Here is a 17,855-nt window from a genome sequence, read left to right on the forward strand (position 1 = left end):
GGGCTCTCCCACCACAGATCTAACCATCACCCTCGACAACTCTGTGGTAACTCCTTCTCACACCGCAAGGAACCTGGGTGTGACACTTGACGACCATCTCTCCCTCACTGCCAACATTGCTGCAACAGCTAGATCTTGCAGATACATGTTGCACAACATCCGAAGGATTCGGCCTCTCCTAACCCAGAAGGCGGCACAGGTTCTGGTCCAGGCTCTTGTCATCTCACGCTTGGATTACTGCAACTCCCTCCTGGCTGGTCTTCCTGCATGCGCTATACGACCTCTGCAACTCATCCAGAATGCGGCAGCTCGACTGGTCTTCAATTTACCAAAATTCTCCCACACTACACCGCTCCTCCGCTCCCTTCACTGGCTTCCTGTAGCTGCTCGCATCCGCTTCAAGACTCTAGTGCTTGCGTTCCATGCTACAAACGGATCCGGTCCAGCCTACATCCAGGACATGATCAAAACCTACACCCCAGCCCGCCCACTCCGCTCTGCATCGACAAACCGGCTTGCTGCTCCCTCACTGAGAGGATCACAGAGGCACTCGCAGAACTCGAGACTGTTCACTGTCCTCGCTCCCAAATGGTGGAACGATCTCCCCATCGACATCCGGACAGCTGAAAGCCTCCACATCTTCCGACGCCGACTAAAAACACATTTGTTCCGACTCTACCTCGACTAAGACGACAAAAAAAAAAAAATTGTATTGCACTTATGACTAGCACTTCATAGTTTGTTCTACTTGAAGCTCTTACTTACTTCTAGCTCTTATTTGTACCCAAATGTTTAAATGCACTTTTGTAAGTCGCTTTGGATAAAAGCGTCTGCTAAATGACATGTAATGTAATGTAATGTAACAAACAAAAATAAATGTTTTAAGAAGCAAATCTCAGAATTTTCTTCACTCAGGGTCACATGGAAATCCTTCAAAGGGTTTTAATTATACTTATAATTATAATTGTATTATAATGATAAATACTTACAAAGTATTGGGTTCACATGAGAGGATCTAATTATTTATTTTTGGCTTTATTAATGTGGCAAATGTAATAAAAATTTAAAAATCACAAGGTTTTCAGTTGGAATGATTGCCAAGCAGAATGAACCAGGATGACAATTTGAGGAGAAAATTTCAAATTCAAACTAAACACTAAACATTTCTGAGAGACAAACTTCAGCACAGCCAAAAACATTCCAGCTAAACTAACCACTATGTTTTGGAGTCAATTCTGAAGTGTCAGAACTGGATTAGAGAGGACTATGGCAGCTTGTTTAATGGAAATGTACCTTTTATTTTAGAAAAAAAGTGGATCAAATGTGCAACCAGTTCATTCTAAGCATGGACAGAACAAACACACACTCAAACACGTGCGCACAATCTCCATTTTCTATAAAACACTGTGATGGCTCCAACAAAAATGACAAGTTTGTAACATATCAACTAGAAACAGCGCTTTATTTCAAACAGTGCATCGTTTGTTTTATTTTCATATTGCAACTAAGCCCAGTGTCAAGACTCAGACTGGTGTGTAGAGACTGTCAGGTCTCAGTGTTGGTGACAGGGGAGCAGGGCTAATAGAAAAGCAGCAGCTGATCTGTACATTATTGCATCACAATGACATCTTTAGAGGAGGAAGTTCACTTGAAGAACTGAGAGCTTTGTTTTCACCGAGATGCTCCGTAAAGGTTCATCAGCTTCAACATGGATTTGACACTTCTTTGACATCTTACAGTTTCATGTGGATGAGACAGATGGACGCACTGTACTGCACCGTGAGAACAAACACTGCATAGACACACATACAGAGTATCTTTTTTTTTTTTCTTTTCAGTATTGGAGGATGGAGATGCTTCAAGTTATTCAGGCAGCACAAACACTGACCAGAATTTCATCAAATCAATTTGAAACCATAGAAAAACCAGTTTGGTTAGAGACAGAATCAAGTATTTCTGTTCATAGATATCTGTGGTGTCGTTTAGCAGTGAAGTCAGTTCAAGTCCTCATCTGTTTTGATGAAATTGTATTTACATCCACATTTTTTTTCACTTAATTGGTTTTCAGTGTATTATTTTCAGTAGTTACAGTAGTTTTACTTAGGTAGTAGGTTGTTATCTGTAAATACATACATAGTAAATATTATCTTTAAATACAGGGCAAATAAATATTGTTTACACGCTTTTGTTGATTGATGTATGTGTTTGTGTCCTTGCATGGACAAGAATGGCCTCACCATCAAAGGAGGAGGAGCTTATTATTATTAACTGTGTTTTATTGTTTTCTATGGTTTCACTTTGTTCTGTGAAGACATTTTCACGACAGTCAAACAACCCTGACTTGGGAACACCAGATCCAAAATTTTAACGTCCTTCTAGTGCCCCCTGCAGGCCGTAGTGGTCATTACAGCCACGTAAGTGACGGATGCATGGCAGTTTATTCCTGGGGGAAGTCAGTTTGTGTGAGGTCATAATCACAACTAAAGTACACCTTCAAGCGTTTTCTTCTGAGCCGTATTGCATAGTGTGCTTCAGTGAATGCAGCTCGTTCAGGCTTCTTCACACTAACTACAGTTCTTGCATAAGATATAGATATAGCTAAACTAAAAATAATGCAATTAGAATGTGACACAAACTGCATTCATGTCCATCCTGTTGCCTTTTCCGAAGTGCCTTTTATTGTTATTTTATCTAAATTGGAAAATTTAGACTAGATTGTGTTGTGTCGAATAAAATTGATTTTAACGTGGTCCAAAAACACAAATAGAGGATCCTGAGATGATGAATATGAAAATATGCATGTACAAACTATGTGGTAAATGAGGTGCAACTAAACCTCAGTGAATGTTCATTCAATCAAAGACAACATCAGATCGGGCTCCAGGTGGCAGAGTTGATAGTTTTAAAGGTGTGAAAAAGTTTCTGTCAAATATTTACAACATATTTTGTCAAATACTGTAAATAATCAGTGAAAGGAGGAACATATTGTTTTGCAAAAAGTGAATGTGTTAAAGTCTCAAACGGTTGTTCCTTTTTGATAAACGTTCACTGTGCTGCAGAAAGTTCTCATCATATGAAAGGGAAACCCAGACAGTGAGTGTTTAGGTTCTGACAAAAGTTACGACCAGAGGTCTTCTTTTTACTGTAAGAACCAGGAAATAGCCTGGTCCAGAGTCCACGGTAAGCCTGGAAAAAAGTGGCAGTGGAGACAACATGGATGACATCAGGTGTAAGCAGAGGTGTGGACATCAGACAAAAGGAGGAAGAGGAGTTTGTGTACTCATATTTCACTTCCATACATATAGCACTTTCAGACAGCAGCGGCTTAGCACATTGGATATTATGTTCAATTCATTCAAAGATATGATACTTTAGTCGTTTTTTAAATTCTTATTATTGCACATATATTATGATGTGACTGTTGTACAGGTGATGACAGTGTACAGAAAACAACATTAACACATTGTTAATAGATGACATTTAATAAAAAAATTATGAATTCTATTATTTTCTAAAGTTTTAATACTTTTTTTTAATGGGGAGTCAGTTCTGGTGTGTGTGTGTGTGTGTTCCATGTTGGGGCTGCTTGTACCTTTGACTTTTATATTTCTTGAATTCTGGCAGTGATCCTGCAACTTATTTTGTCACGGTGACGTCAGAAATGGACTAGTCAGGAAAGACAAGAAACATAAAGATCAGACAATTTGAAGACAAACAATCACACAAAACACACAGATTATTAAAAACAAATAATTTGGAACTCACACTGAAACAATCCTCCCAAAAAATGAGTTCTATGAAAAATGCACACTGTATTTTTGACCTGTTTTGATAGTTTTCAGTAGGAACCGTTATTGCCACTGACAAGGTAGAGATGCAGAAATATTACGAAACACATTGCTGGTTTTGTTCTTCTTGTGTCAACAGCTACAATAATAAATCCTTATTCTTTTATTTCTTTTTCTTCACTTTGTAGTTTGTTTGCCTCGAGATGCTGTACATTAAGAACCAGTTGAACATGAGCATGGGGACTTCTGAGGGAGGACATCTTGCACTTGCAGTAGTCATTAAAGTATTTTTTCAAAATGGTGTGCGAGGTCTGCTCCTCCTCCAGAAGGAGCTTCTTGTCCCTTGAGATAAAAGTCTTGAAGTGAATGAATTCTCTATTCAGGCATTTGTTGAGACAGAATCAACGTGACCGGAAACCAGGCTCTGGGTCAAGAATATATTACAATGAAAATTAAAATGTCTTTGTGTCTTCATCCTGAGTGATTCCTCCCAAATTTTGGATTGGATAAAAGGAAAAATAAAAATCCAGTTTTATTTGAAGCAGATTCAGAGAACTGAAAGCCTTTTTTGGTAGTCGGAAAGGCGGAAATTGTGAATATCCCCATGTTGTCATGCACAAGTTGACTACCTTATTACATTTTCCTTCTGGACCATCATGATGACAACTAAAAACAGAAAATGAGCACCGCAGTTTTTTGAGAAGTCACCGCGACGAGTTGCTGCTCTTGAGAAAATGTGAGAAATCCAGGATGTTTTTGCAAAAATACAAACTCCTGGTTTTGTGGTATATGCAGGAATCTTTCAGCCTCCAGCTTGACTTGGGTCCGTCAAAGGTTTTCTTCAGTTCGTTTCAGACCCAAGAGAGAGACATCTGATCCAGTCAGGAGAGAGGGATGCAGGTTTTCATCAGTGCAGCTGTGACGACAGAGCCAACTCGTCTCCTGGTCTTTTCTCCCTATGCAGCTCCAATGCACTCGAGGTCAGAGGTTGTTGGTTCAGATCCACATTGCTGCCTCAATAGGGCGCAAAGAGAATTGATCCTTGGCTCGCTCTGATTGGTCCAGGAGCGGGACGAAGGAAGGAGGTTGTGAAGAGAGGCGATGAGGCTGGAGGGCGAGGATGGAGAGAGATGGCAGTGGGGAGGGGGGAGGAGGCGGTGTTGAGGAGGGGAGGAGATGTGAGAGGGGAAGGAGGGAGCGAGAGGGAGGAGGCGAGAGATGAGGGTGAAGGGGTGAAGGGAGAGGAGAGGAAGGACGGTGAGAGGGAGGGCTTGACCAACTCCTTCTGAAGAGGAAGGGATATAATGTAACAAGGAGAAGATGGAGAATAATGGAGTGGAGGAGAGATGAAACAAGAAGATAAACAAGGAGAGAAGAAGGTAAACAGAGAGGAGATGGGAACAGGAAAAGAAATGAGGATAAAAAAGGAACAAAGAGAAAAGGGAGAAGACAAGGAACGTAAACTTATTATCATCATATCAGTAAATTTAATGTGAGTATAATGTAGTATAGAGTATTAATGTAGTAATAGAGAGACACTAACTGTGAGAACGGTTCGCTGCTGTTTGTTGTAAGGACTGTATTTGGGTTTACAGGGTTTCCCTGCCACTCTGTCCTTGTGCCTCCTGCTGGAGATGTGCTGCAACAACAACAAACGCACAGGACAGAAAAGACTGAATTGTTTTGTGCACATTTAGTGTGCAGAAGATTTAACTTTACACTGTGTCTGTTGTGAAATTTGCCCACATTATATTACCCACCACTATGCAAGGTGTTTTCTACCTGTTTGAGTTGGATCTCAGAGTTGACATGGACGTCGCAAATCTGACAGTGGAAGGTTTTGTTCTGCAGGCCAGAGCCTTTCACTCCAACGCTGCTGCCGTTCTTCAGCTTTGCTCCGGGTCGAGGGTAAGCCTTGATGGGCCCAGCACCGCTCCGAGCCTCCAGCATCGTCTTGTGCTTTGAACCTGAGAGCAAAAACACACCAACATTGCTGTATGTGCTGTACGTCAGTGTAAGTTTAACAGGAAGTAAATTAATAACATTATTAACTACCTAAAATAAGTACACTAGTTAAAATAATCAACACACACATATTAGAACGTAATATTAAAATGTAAGAAAATACAGAACTAAGAAATTAAAAAAATACGTGTTACATATTAGTCTAGATACATTGCTGGGAAGTTGGCAAACTGACTTTTTAAACATAATTAAGGTATGCATTTTTACTAAAACACATCTAGGATACTAGATGTGAAGGTTAATATTGTACAGAATCGATACATAGCATACATTAATGATACCCCAGAATTTATACAATTCCTGTTTTACACAAGATTACTCCACACACTATTTGATAGAACACTAATATCAAGATGTTAATTGAGGATGACGATTCATGGCCTGTCTGAATATAGTTAGATAAATGATAAAATGATGAAGAGATCATTTTCCTGTCTCAACACTCTTATTTGAGACAAATTATTCAAACTAATACATGAAAGACACATTTCATTTCATGTTTTCTAATCATTTCAGGTTTGACTGCCATCCTTTTGTCATTTTGTTAATCATTGGTGGAGGAGAATGGACATAACATTACTTACATACTACTATATTTACATAACTAAAGTGATTCAACAGAATTATTTTTGCTACTTTTGCAGAACTGTTAAAAAAAACCCACCATCATATTAAAGATAAATATACAAATATATGACACAAGCAACTTTCAGACTCCTTCCTCCTCACCTGCATTATGAGCCTCCAGCTGAGACAGAGAGTTTACAGCAACTTTGCAAAGAGAGCAGTACAGCAGCTTCTTTGCCTTCTCCTCCTCGGATTCCACTGAGACAGGAACATCCTGGGAGGATGGAGGAGCAGTGGGCGAAGACGAGGTGACAGGGGCTGGTGGAAGCGGAGGAGGAGAAGCTTTGGAAGAAGTGGAAGACAAAGAAGGAGAGGATATTGGGCTTGGAGCGGGGAGAGCTGAGGGAGGGCTGGAGGGAGGAGGCTCACTGCCTGCTCTACTAGAGGACGGTGAGGATGAGGAGGGAGGGGAGGAGGAGGAGGGCAGGAGGAAAGATTTGAGAGGAGTTGAGGAGTCAGAGAGGCTGGAAAAGTATTCTGGAGGAAGGAGGAGTAGGAAGAAGAGAACAAAAAGAGGAGAATAAAAAATTAAAGTCCTATGACAAAGAACAAACTTGCCCCAGAATAAAAACTTGAAATGTTATCAGCAATTAAATTCAACCTGTGTGCTGATTGGTGCTGCTGTTGGCTGACATATTAAGGGCGGGGCCAGCTGGACTGGAGCCGCTCCCATTGGTCTCTGCAGTGATTGACAGCTTGGTCTTGGACTTGTTCTCCTGTGACTTGACCTTCTTGGCGTGACGGCTGCCTCTGTAATGAGCCTCTGCTTGAGACTGAACAAGGAACATAGACATAGAGTTTTTTATTTTTCCTCAGTTAAACCAAAAATATAATATTACTCACACTGCAACCGGATTCATTTTAATTAGCCACAAGCTCCTAGCGTAAAAAAAAACTGTCTGTGGACCACAGAGAACTGGTGATGTTCCCACAACCTCACTCAAATGGCTTTATGAAAAACTTTTACCACATATGCGTTTCATTTCCACAAGACATGTTAATGTAATTTGTTTCTTCAACACTTTTTATGTAGGCAAAATCTATTATTTTGATAGCTATGTGGAACAGTTTGGATGAAATCAAGTACAACATTATAATCAGAGGCATCCCCCTGCACCTTCTCTGGGACTTTCTGTCTGACCATGGCCTCAGTTTAGTGGGGAGTGCCAAGTCACTACAGTTCATCCTTAGCAGATCATGAATTTCACATTCGGTCTTAGGTGACCTGAGTGAAATCTAATTACAACAGTTTGTGCATTTCCATTTGTGTAAACACGTGTCGTTTTACCCTGTCAGTGTGACACATACACACTGCAGGTTCGTGTCCTCATGTGACTGAAAACATCCAGACTCAAATTTAACTCAGCTTAATAAACTGTTGACACTATCCTCCTCAGCAGTGATTCCTGCTTCCATGTTCACTCATGAATAATTTTACCACATTAATTATTCATGTTTGATTGGCACGTCACCCGCAGCTTGTTCCGTTTACACAGCACTGGGATATTTACAGAGGGGTAAGGGTGCACCTGCTCATATAAAGCACTGGCAGCATTTTATAAGGTTTTGGCAAGTTCAGGGGAAAATTACACACCAAGGTCATGTTTGTGCATCCACCCTCGACACACAAGTTTGAGTCTAGGTTACCTAAAACCTGAGCCTCGGTTTAGCTAAGTAAAAAAAGTAAGAATGATTTTTAATTTCATCAAATTTACATTAAAAAAAGAAGGAAAATAGTTAGTTATGGAGTTTGCCATTCAGTCATTTGGAGTCTGACCCACAAATAAAGTATCTCCAAGGCTTGTCTTGGAGCTGCTGGAAACAATAAATTTTTATGTTTCAGTGCTAGGTTGGCAGTTTCCCCAGCTCTTATCTTTGCTATGCATTGATGCATCTTTGTGGTGATTTTGTGTCTCTTTGTAGTTGTTTTGAGAGGGGTTTTTGTAATGAAACTTATTTGACTTGAGCATCCAGTTTGCCGTGCTCTTAAAGGATCAGTGTGCAGATAAAGCACATGAAAGAACTGAAATAGTCCCAATATGCATACACGTACATCAGAGTTAAACCTCAGTTGGCAGACGTTACATGAGATGACCTGTTTCTTCTTGGGCACCATGGTGACGCCAAAAGTGTGGTTGATGACGGCCTTCTGTACTGGGTCCATCTGGAAAGATGCAGAGGTCATAGGTCAACAGCCTGCTCTGGATTAGCCAAACAGGGAAGACAGAGTGTCTGTCCTGTCTGCAACTACAACATATCCTGGCACCTTGTCCTGTTACTGTCACTTGTCCACTTGACGCACCAAACACAAATGCACACACACACACAAACACACACACCGTGTTGAAGTTTGGAAAAAGTCCAACCGGTGATGTTGTCTCGACAGAAAAGGACAGGAATGGTTTTACCATCACTGAGGGACCAGTGGCCCCAATCAGCCCCGGCAATGCTCCGCCTACTGAGCCACACCCACCTCCTATAAACAAAGAGAAAAAGACAGAAAATTATTAATGTCCCAATGAACAATAAATATTAGGTTTTGGAAATATGTGGCTACCGTTTTTTTTTTTTTGTTTTAGAAAGTCAGCGTGTAATTTGTAGTCAGGAAAAATACATTAATTCTTCAGATGTCCTTACACTGAAGAAAAGAAGGAGTGACAGCACCGTAACAAATCAGTATATACTGTAGATACACAGCCGCTCTTTTTTTGGCAGGTATCACAAACACAACAGAAAGTCTGCCTATTCTTGATTTAGGATGATTTTTTCCTGAATTTGCCGTGCACAATGAAAATGTCAATATTAGATTTTATTTATTCAATTGCCAGAGGTACCTTGTTAAACCTGTAGATGATCTAGTCAAGTTCTGAACCAAATATAAATATTCATTTAGCAGATGCTTTTTTTCCAAACCTCTGGGCAGCAGTACGCCTCAGAAGTAAATCCACGAGGCTGATGTGAATATTTTCTCCCACTGTGTACTCATAATTACTGTCTTTATGAACACAGAGTTAAGTAACAACCACATATTCATTTTAACTTTAACTTTAACAAACATTGAAGCTACTGAGTTATGAGGTAAACCATTTTACACACTGGTAAAACATTTCTTGGCGAAGCTGTCAAAGAACAAACGAAGGAAATCCATCTCACTCTGCCGTTTATAAATGTTCAACCTGGATACTTGAGCATCTGCTTTACAGTAACAGCAAGATGAACATATGGGGCTGCAGCTGCTAAAGGTAGAGAGAGGCAATAATATGGAGAGAGAAAAGGTGTTCGAGGGGGTGAATGAGCAGCTCACATAATGAGTCTCTTTGCCACAGGGACTGTAACAGCGTCTGTGATGTTGTCATCTCTTCTTCACAGGCTTAAATTACATTTAATCAGGTGCCTAAAATGTGATCCGCTCTGCTGCATTCATCGTGCCGTACACAACTATTAACAAACAGAAATGTGTTTTAAGTTTTACTGGAAAATATTTGAGATTTTAATATACACTGGAAGGATCATAATCTGAACCATTACTTACATCACATCATGACATTATTGTAGTGTCATTTCAGGAAAAGTGGAGGTGAATTCTGAGCCCAAATTTAAACGTGTTTGTTCCCAGTTACATATGAGTGGGTGATACATGTACAGTTCATCCACAGCAATAATATAAACAGAGAGTGTGATCAGGATAGAAGTACATTTCTTTTCGTGTATATTTATAGTCACCACTTATAGAAACTGCAGTATTAATATGAATCTGAAAACAACTAATTGTGGGTGCAAACATAGAGCAACTTAATCAGCCTTGACCATGGAGGAGGAGGAGGAGGATGAAAAGGAGGAGGAAGAAGGAGAAGAAGATGAGTATGCAAGGTTTGGGCACTATCTGTCCAAAATTCTATCCTTTCAAAATATACAGTAAAGTGGTCTAACTAAAAATCTCTGCCTTGTAATTGACCACATTATTCTTTAAGCATTATATAGCCATTATCTTTAGTGACTGTTTAAACCCTTTTAAAGGCATTAAATGAACAACAACCCACTGAAAGGTGTTTAGTCAGGGCAGGCAAAGGCAGGTCAGTCTGGCTGTGGATTAGCTGCATGCCACATTGCTGCCCTCTGAGTTTGTCCACATACAGCACAGGTGGTGTCAGAGTCTGTATTTATCACCACAACTCTTTATAAAGATCAGAACAACATGACACACCACTGTACTGTAATCAAACACATGTAGCTGGGCACAAGGCAGCTCAGATCACTGACCAGATCTGCTGTTAAAATGATTTATGATGGTAAATACAGACTGTGGCCTATTTTTAAAGATGGTGAAAAGTGTCAGCTGCTTGGACCTGCCAAAATGAAGGCTGTGCTTCCAATAAAGTTAGAGTGAAGACGTTGGGCTAAAACCATAGGCTGTCGTTACCCAATCCTCTATTAAGAATCACTTAAAATGTCACACGAGCCCTCTTCATGAAAAATAATCTTCCTCATGCAGTGTTCATCCACAGTATGTCTGAAGGCAAATCTTCAGACATAGTTGGTGAAGGATCTACAAAGTGAAAACATGAAACATTCAAATAACCACTTTTAGACAGTATTTCCACAACGGCATTTATGTTGCTGCACTGTTTGTAGCGGTGGCAAAGTTCTTATTTCTCCTCCATGCAGCTGGCTAATTGTTATGTGAAGCAGACACATCGAAGAGCTTTTTATAGCACCTCAGAAACATCTATAGATCCTCTTAAGGATCACTCAAATGCCATAAGAACCAATCAAAACTTATTATGAAGCACTGAAAAGCATCTTAAGAACCCATAACACATCCAAACAGCCAACTGGATCTCCTTCAAGTACCCTGAAAAGTTTCTAAGTGATTGAATCACTGTCAAACATTATTTCACAATAAATCTGGATTATTGAATTGTGGGATTGCTGAAACCTTACAAGTTATTTATTGACCAGTTAAACTATTGCAAACTATACTAAAACTATTATTGAACAGACAACTCTCCTGTCCCTCACAGTTCTTTTTCCTGGTCGTTGTTGTACTGATGCATCAGTAGTAAAATGCCAGGAAGGACACTGATACATCTATCAGGTACAGGTACATGATGAGACGCCACGTAAACAGGATATACTTCATTATTTTGGAGGCAGATTAATGTAGTTCTTTTGTGCCATAACCCAGGTTATCATTTTTCCATGACAACCCAATCCCAATAAGACTTTTCTTTTGCTATTGCATTCAGAATCATAAAGCTTGCTTCCACCCAGCAGTACAGTTCATTAAGTTACATAATTATTTGCCGTTTGGTTGCCGTCGTTCCAAAATATAACTGATCCATACATTGCACTTTTTGGTGTCTTTCTATTTTGTTTTCCTAGCACAGCGGTCGGACACCTACAGGGTGGAGCTAGAGACACTGCAGTACGTTGATTGGCTAACAGAGAATTATCACTTTCAGGAGACAACATGAACAGAAAGGGGAAAAATCATAACCTGATGTTTTTAAATATACTACGCATTATGAGAGAAAGAGACAAGCCAAGAAGAAAGAATACAGAATCCCGGATTTCCTTCACCCTTCGTTAACTGTGTCAAATTCATTGTCGTCAGTACACTGTCACACTGGTAAGATGTCCTGCTATTACATTAGCTGACACAGGCATCACCACCCGGCCTACACACTCCACTGTGGATATGCAAACCAACGCTTTTCTGCTCCTAACCATACTTTGGCCAGCTAAACTGCAATGGCAAAACCTAGTGAAATCTTAAAAACATCCTTAAAGCCACTTATTATCTACTTAAGTAATACATCACCTCTCAGACATTAAAGACTATTATTCACCCTGGAATCTGTTCAAGGAAACTATCTCAGGAACCCCAAGAACATCCTGGCAGAGTATTAGAGCCTTCAAGGACGACTTAAGCCAGTACAAATCCTGAGTCTCAATCTGTCTCACCACCACTGTCTGACTTTTTTTCAAAGTCAGTGTTCCAGTGTCCATCAACACATCCCTCAAATATCTGGTGAATGTAGCATGAATATTGTTGTTTTTTTAAGCTGTACTCTAGTTAATTACTTAGGCAGTGTGAATGTTACAGTCCATGATGCTCCTTTTACTCACTTTATGCTCTCTATGAAGTGAAAATGGTTTTCAGTATGTGTGTGTGATGAAACATGTGGTGACAGAGTCGTCTTAATTCTGTCCCTCTGTCCTCTGAGGTCTGATTACAACACACACACACACCCATACACACACCCACACCGTAAGCCTTCTCTCTTACAGTAAGTTGCTGTTCTAAGAAGCTGCTATAAATACAGTTACACATCTGTTACTGCATTCACATGTGAAGTCTGTAAACCACCATGAGAAGTGACCAACAATAAGGTAACACACCAGATAGTATTTTTTGCAGGACATCAGTAACTGGTCAAAAGATTAATTCAAGCTAGTTGTCAGGAAAACTCTTGGCTCAAGGTTTATTATCCACAAGTTATTTTAAACTTCCACGTTCCATGTGCAGAGTGAATTGAATAGTTGACATAAAATGACACCAGCTCTGAGCATTTCAGACCACTGTGACACAGTTTAGGTTGCATCTCCACTAAAAAAAAGTTCCTACTCAACATGGGTGGAATCATCACTGCACTGCTGCGTGAAACTGTGGTGACTTTGTGTTTTACATGCACACACACACACACACACACACACACACAAACGAGTGACTCGTGACTTGTAAAGCAGTTGTTTTCAGTGTAACTGAATCACATCACTACAGAATCAGTTCATAAAAAACATTTGTACAGTACTTCCTCCATGACCGGAGCACAGACTCCGTCTGACACTATGAGGAAAAGGCGGAACCATGTGGACCATGTAGATGTTTCAGTACACATAATACGTTCATTCCATCCGTGGTCAGCTTCTTCTAGACAACTTGAAGTGGTGTGTGTCAAACATCACCAGAGTTGTGCTTAATGTGGAAAATTCACATGGATGTACTTGCCTGGTGAGCAAATCCATACTTCACACTTATTAATGTGCATTAAATCAATTTGTCACCTCCATTTTCCCCAGTGCTTGTGTGAGCGAGCCTAAAATCACCAGACCATACCAAACATTCAAACCAATCAAGGGTTTATTGCTGGTGCCGCATTTGCAGCTGGTTGGGATAAAATGGTCTATAAATTATTCTAAACTTTTATAAAGTCATAGCATCCAGTTCCCTGGTGTTGGTCAGTCTCTGATCTCTGCAGTTGTTATATTTACGATCTGGCTACTGTCAGGGTCAACTCTGGCATTCACACCCTGACACAAAGAACACACATACACAACTGTTGCAAAACCACCTCCATATTTTGGCAGGTTGGTGGTGTCCCTAAAAAATGTGGTTCCTATTTAATTACTCACATTGTGGCAGTGCATATACTGTAAATCCACATCTGACTGATTAAGGTCTGTACAACTTTTTTTGAGTTGGTTGCAGAAACTGGGGCAAAGTATCCTTCCTGTTTCTGTTTTAACAAAACAACAACAGAACTTTTGGCACCTGTTATGAAGAATTAGGACATTTTTAGGAAGAAATGCCATACATTTCCTAGGTCCATGCAACTTATAAAATATGTGAGCAGCCACAAGAAAACCAGCAACAAGTCGGCCTAGGACAAGTCGGGTAATAAAGAAAAAATTATTTTTTTTTATAAAAGAAATTATAAACTTTCTATTGATCTTTGGGTTGTTTTATGGCTGTGAACTGATTCCAAGTTGGGGGTATGGTGATATCACATTCGAGTGCTTTTGTTGTTTTTTTCAGCTGCACGTCAAAGAGGAAACACATGGCTATTTTATAGGCAGTCGCTCCTGTGGGCTACTGTTATTGCTACTTCACTGCTGCTTCACTGAATGAAGATGGACAAGGAAAACACATTTCAGAAGAACTAAATCAAGGCTGCATTGCTTATATTATGATATCAGGATTTCATAATTTTCTTTACCTATATGACAATAAACTGATAATCTTTAGATTTTTGACTGTTGGTCTAACAGAATCTCACCTGATGCTTGGATAATGATATATTGAACAATTTGTTGTGATAATAATGATAATCTTGTTAACTGATTAAGGAAATCAACTATATAAAAGAAAATGAAATAACGGGAGGACCATTTCTCTCTCTCTCATGCACACACACATTACTAGATAGGTGTCATTATAATAAAATGAGCACACCCCAGTTGGCCAATTACAACTCATCTTTCAAATGCCCTGATATTTACGTGTGTGTGTGTGTGTGTGTGTGAAACAACATTGGTCTTTCTTCACGACTCTCTAAATATGTAAAAGCAGTTAATGAAGCGTCTCAGTCATTCAGCGTATTTCTGACTGACAGAGATGCTTTAATATCCGACTGCAAGCATAGAGTACTTTAATGAGCCCAGCTCTTCTATTGTTAGAGAGACAACATTGTTGATCTGTTCAAACTTGTGTTGACAGCACTGACCTTTCCAGGAGGCAAAACAGAGGATGGTTGTGTGGCTTATTAGCTGTGTCATCCCACTCTATTTTGTTGGACAGCTTTGATGCTACAAATCCATCACCTGAATGAAATGTGTGGATTTTTATTTTCCGTTTTAGTGACTAAAGCCAAGTAAGATAACTGGCGTTTGTGGCAAAGGCTGCAACTGACAGACAGAAAAAAACTGTGTGCTAAAACCACATGTTCCACAAAATATTGCAAATGTGCTGGGTCACCTACACTGTCACTAGTCTGGTTTGTGTAAAATGGGTCAAACAACTACACCAAACTACAGCTGCATGCATAATGGCCCATGATGGGGACCAAACTGTAAATCCAAGGTAACATAGTAACACATCAGCATGAGAGCCAGTCAAAGGAAGTAACACAGAGATGTGTCAAGCTTGAGTAGATTAGCAGATTAAAGAGTTTCCCAATAAAAAGAGAACGTTTTTCAAAGAAAGAAGGATCCTCTAACAGGCTGAGTGTTGAGGGTGCTGACATTAATACCAGCAATCAACCAGTCAGTGACACAGTGGCACAAACTTACAGCCTGTTCGATTAACACATTCCCAGAATGTCTTCCCATGTCTCTGTGGGACTTGACTTGGAAGAACCCACTCTACAATGGGAAGAATCCTTTACTTTGAGAAGTATATAGTGACCACCCAATAAAGTAAATTTTTTATGGCAAGCATAGCCAATTATGACTCAGAATATGTTTTTAAATGTTATATATTGTAATAGTATAATGTAGAATCTGTCAAGTCCAAAATGATTCAGGACTAAGTCGCTTTCATATTTTTAAGCTTATATGTTAGTACTAAACTAAATGCTGCATTGGAGAAAGGTTGAGCGTCAGGGTGTTTTTTTTGGTGACATAAACATCACCATATTATCATCCACACAGTTATTACAGCTTAATTTCAAGTCAGCGGGGAAAAGCAAACATCTGGTGCCATTAATCAGACTGTGAAGTGATTCAAGCCAGTGGAGTTTAAGTGAATCCGATATGAGCACGATCATTTCTCACACAGACAACAAGAAGTGATGAAAGCTAAGGATGAGGAAGAGGAGAAAGCCATATGAAGATGGAGATTTCAAAGAACGGCTCCTACCTGAACCAGGCACCCTTTTTCTTTCACTCAATCCAGATTTTCCTTTTGTCTTTCTTATAACTTTTTCTCAACTTTTCCCCTCTGTATTTATATATTATATAACTGTATTCAATACAAAATCATGTGCTGTCCTCGACTGCACTGTGCTGATTCCCCTCCATCTGCCTTACTATGCTGTCCTCTTTTTTTAACGAACTAAAGAGCAAAAGCCAAACACACCCACCACTCACTCTGTGTGTGTTTGGGAGAGAGAGAGGGAGAGAGTATATCAGGTAACTGGAGAAAGAGTGGCATGTGTCATTGCGATCTGAACCCTCGAACCCTCAGTGTCAGGTGTGTGCCTCAGTGTGTGTGTGTTATATCTTAATCCCCTGCAGCCATTTCCTCCAGAGAGTAGAAACTCTATCCTCAAGGACAAATGAGGGGGAGAGCGATAGAGATAGAGATAGAGAGAACGACGACCACACACCATTTACAGATTATATTGGAGGATTAGAGATGAAATTACCCTGCTGCAGTCACTGCTGTGTGTGTGTGTGTGTGTGTGTGTGTGTGTGTGTGTGTGTGTGTGTGTGTGTGTGAGGGAAAAGATCAGACAGCAGTTGTTGGTTCACACCATCTCCGGTTACAGAGTATAGTGTATAGCACATATGTACGTATTTGTTTGTGTGTGTGAGACAGACGCAGTACCAGCTGCTTCACCGTTAAAGTAATAAACATTAAAAATAAATAAAGGGCAACATCAGATGTTTCAGTTAATTGTTGGAGGCAGGGACTTACCTCAGTGTAACTTTACATCACATAGTCACAGAGACTATGAATGTGTTTCCATCCAAATATTGTGGTGTCATTGCACGTTTTACCAGAAATGTACCAGAAATTTGTGCAACATCTAAAAATTATGATGGAAACACAACTGTCGTCTTCATGTATGTACTAATATGAGAAATTCAACTTTTTGATAGTTCCCTAAATGCACTTGCTCCTTAAATTGATAAAAGAATGCCCTTTATGTGAAGCTACACTGCACAGCAAACCAAATATTCTCCAGTATGTCTGAATATGTACAGCACATCTAGTACCAGGTAAGTGTAGGTAAAAGTGAAGCCTTTGCGTGTCCTTATAATACAACAACACGATTCTTCACTGTTTTTCTTCTGCAGAAAACACTGTTACCAAACTCTCTGCAGCTGAAGATGAAGCCTGGAAGAACGCAGCATATTAATACACCACTGATCCTATTGGGAGGAGAACCTCTCTTACTATCTTCATCTGCATCTTAAACATCCCTTATCCACAGAGAGCGAGAGTGGTAGAGAGACATAGACTGAATGTGATTTTGCTGACAGCAGCAGTACAAATCTCACCGTATCAGTGTTATTATATGTGGAGATATATAACAAGCTTGTGTGCACGTGTGTGTAAATAGGTCATGTTCAGAACACACACACGCTAACACATGAAGAGCAGGCCAATCACAAGCAGGAGAGCTGCAGTCTGATGCTCGGTAGAAAACAGAAGGAAAACACGAGTATCGTCTAAAGTGAATAGTTCGACAAAGTTTGGCGCAGTGAGACACTGACTTAAGTTTGAACCGGGGAAAAAGTTTATATTTACAAAGTTAACATTACTAAACTTTGGATCCGTTAAATAATTAATCAAAATGATCCATCCATCCATCCATCTTCTACCATCCATCACATGAGGTGCAAGGCTGGGTACAAACTTCACAACACCTACGGTCAATTTAGAATGTCCAATTTGCAGAGAAAACA

At 39.9% G+C, this 17,855-nt stretch overlaps 1 protein-coding gene across 5 annotated transcripts in view; it reads right to left on the reverse strand.

Moving 5' to 3' along the window:
- Positions 1 to 3,557: 3,557 nt before the first annotated feature.
- The window catches only part of znf385b (zinc finger protein 385B), a 42,104-nt gene continuing 27,806 nt past the window's right edge, over positions 3,558 to 17,855 (reverse strand). For 2 of the 5 annotated variants that reach the window (XM_044019662.1, XM_044019664.1), the window contains 7 exons: positions 8,780 to 8,916; positions 8,494 to 8,604; positions 7,042 to 7,213; positions 6,543 to 6,917; positions 5,571 to 5,755; positions 5,332 to 5,427; positions 3,558 to 5,073 (listed from right to left, as the gene is read on the reverse strand). In XM_044019662.1, coding sequence (XP_043875597.1) covers positions 4,804 to 5,073; positions 5,332 to 5,427; positions 5,571 to 5,755; positions 6,543 to 6,917; positions 7,042 to 7,213; positions 8,494 to 8,604; positions 8,780 to 8,916 — 1,346 coding nt within the window. In that variant the 3' untranslated portion in view covers positions 3,558 to 4,803. Of the gene's footprint in view, positions 5,074 to 5,331; positions 5,428 to 5,570; positions 5,756 to 6,542; positions 6,918 to 7,041; positions 7,214 to 8,493; positions 8,605 to 8,779; positions 8,917 to 16,080; positions 16,128 to 17,855 lie in introns of those variants that run through there. The other 3 variants (XR_006359971.1, XM_044019665.1, XM_044019663.1) reach the window with 3 other exon arrangements.

Source organism: Solea senegalensis, linkage group LG2, assembly GCF_019176455.1.
Source record: "Solea senegalensis isolate Sse05_10M linkage group LG2, IFAPA_SoseM_1, whole genome shotgun sequence".
Taxonomy (NCBI): Eukaryota; Metazoa; Chordata; class Actinopteri; order Pleuronectiformes; family Soleidae; genus Solea; species Solea senegalensis.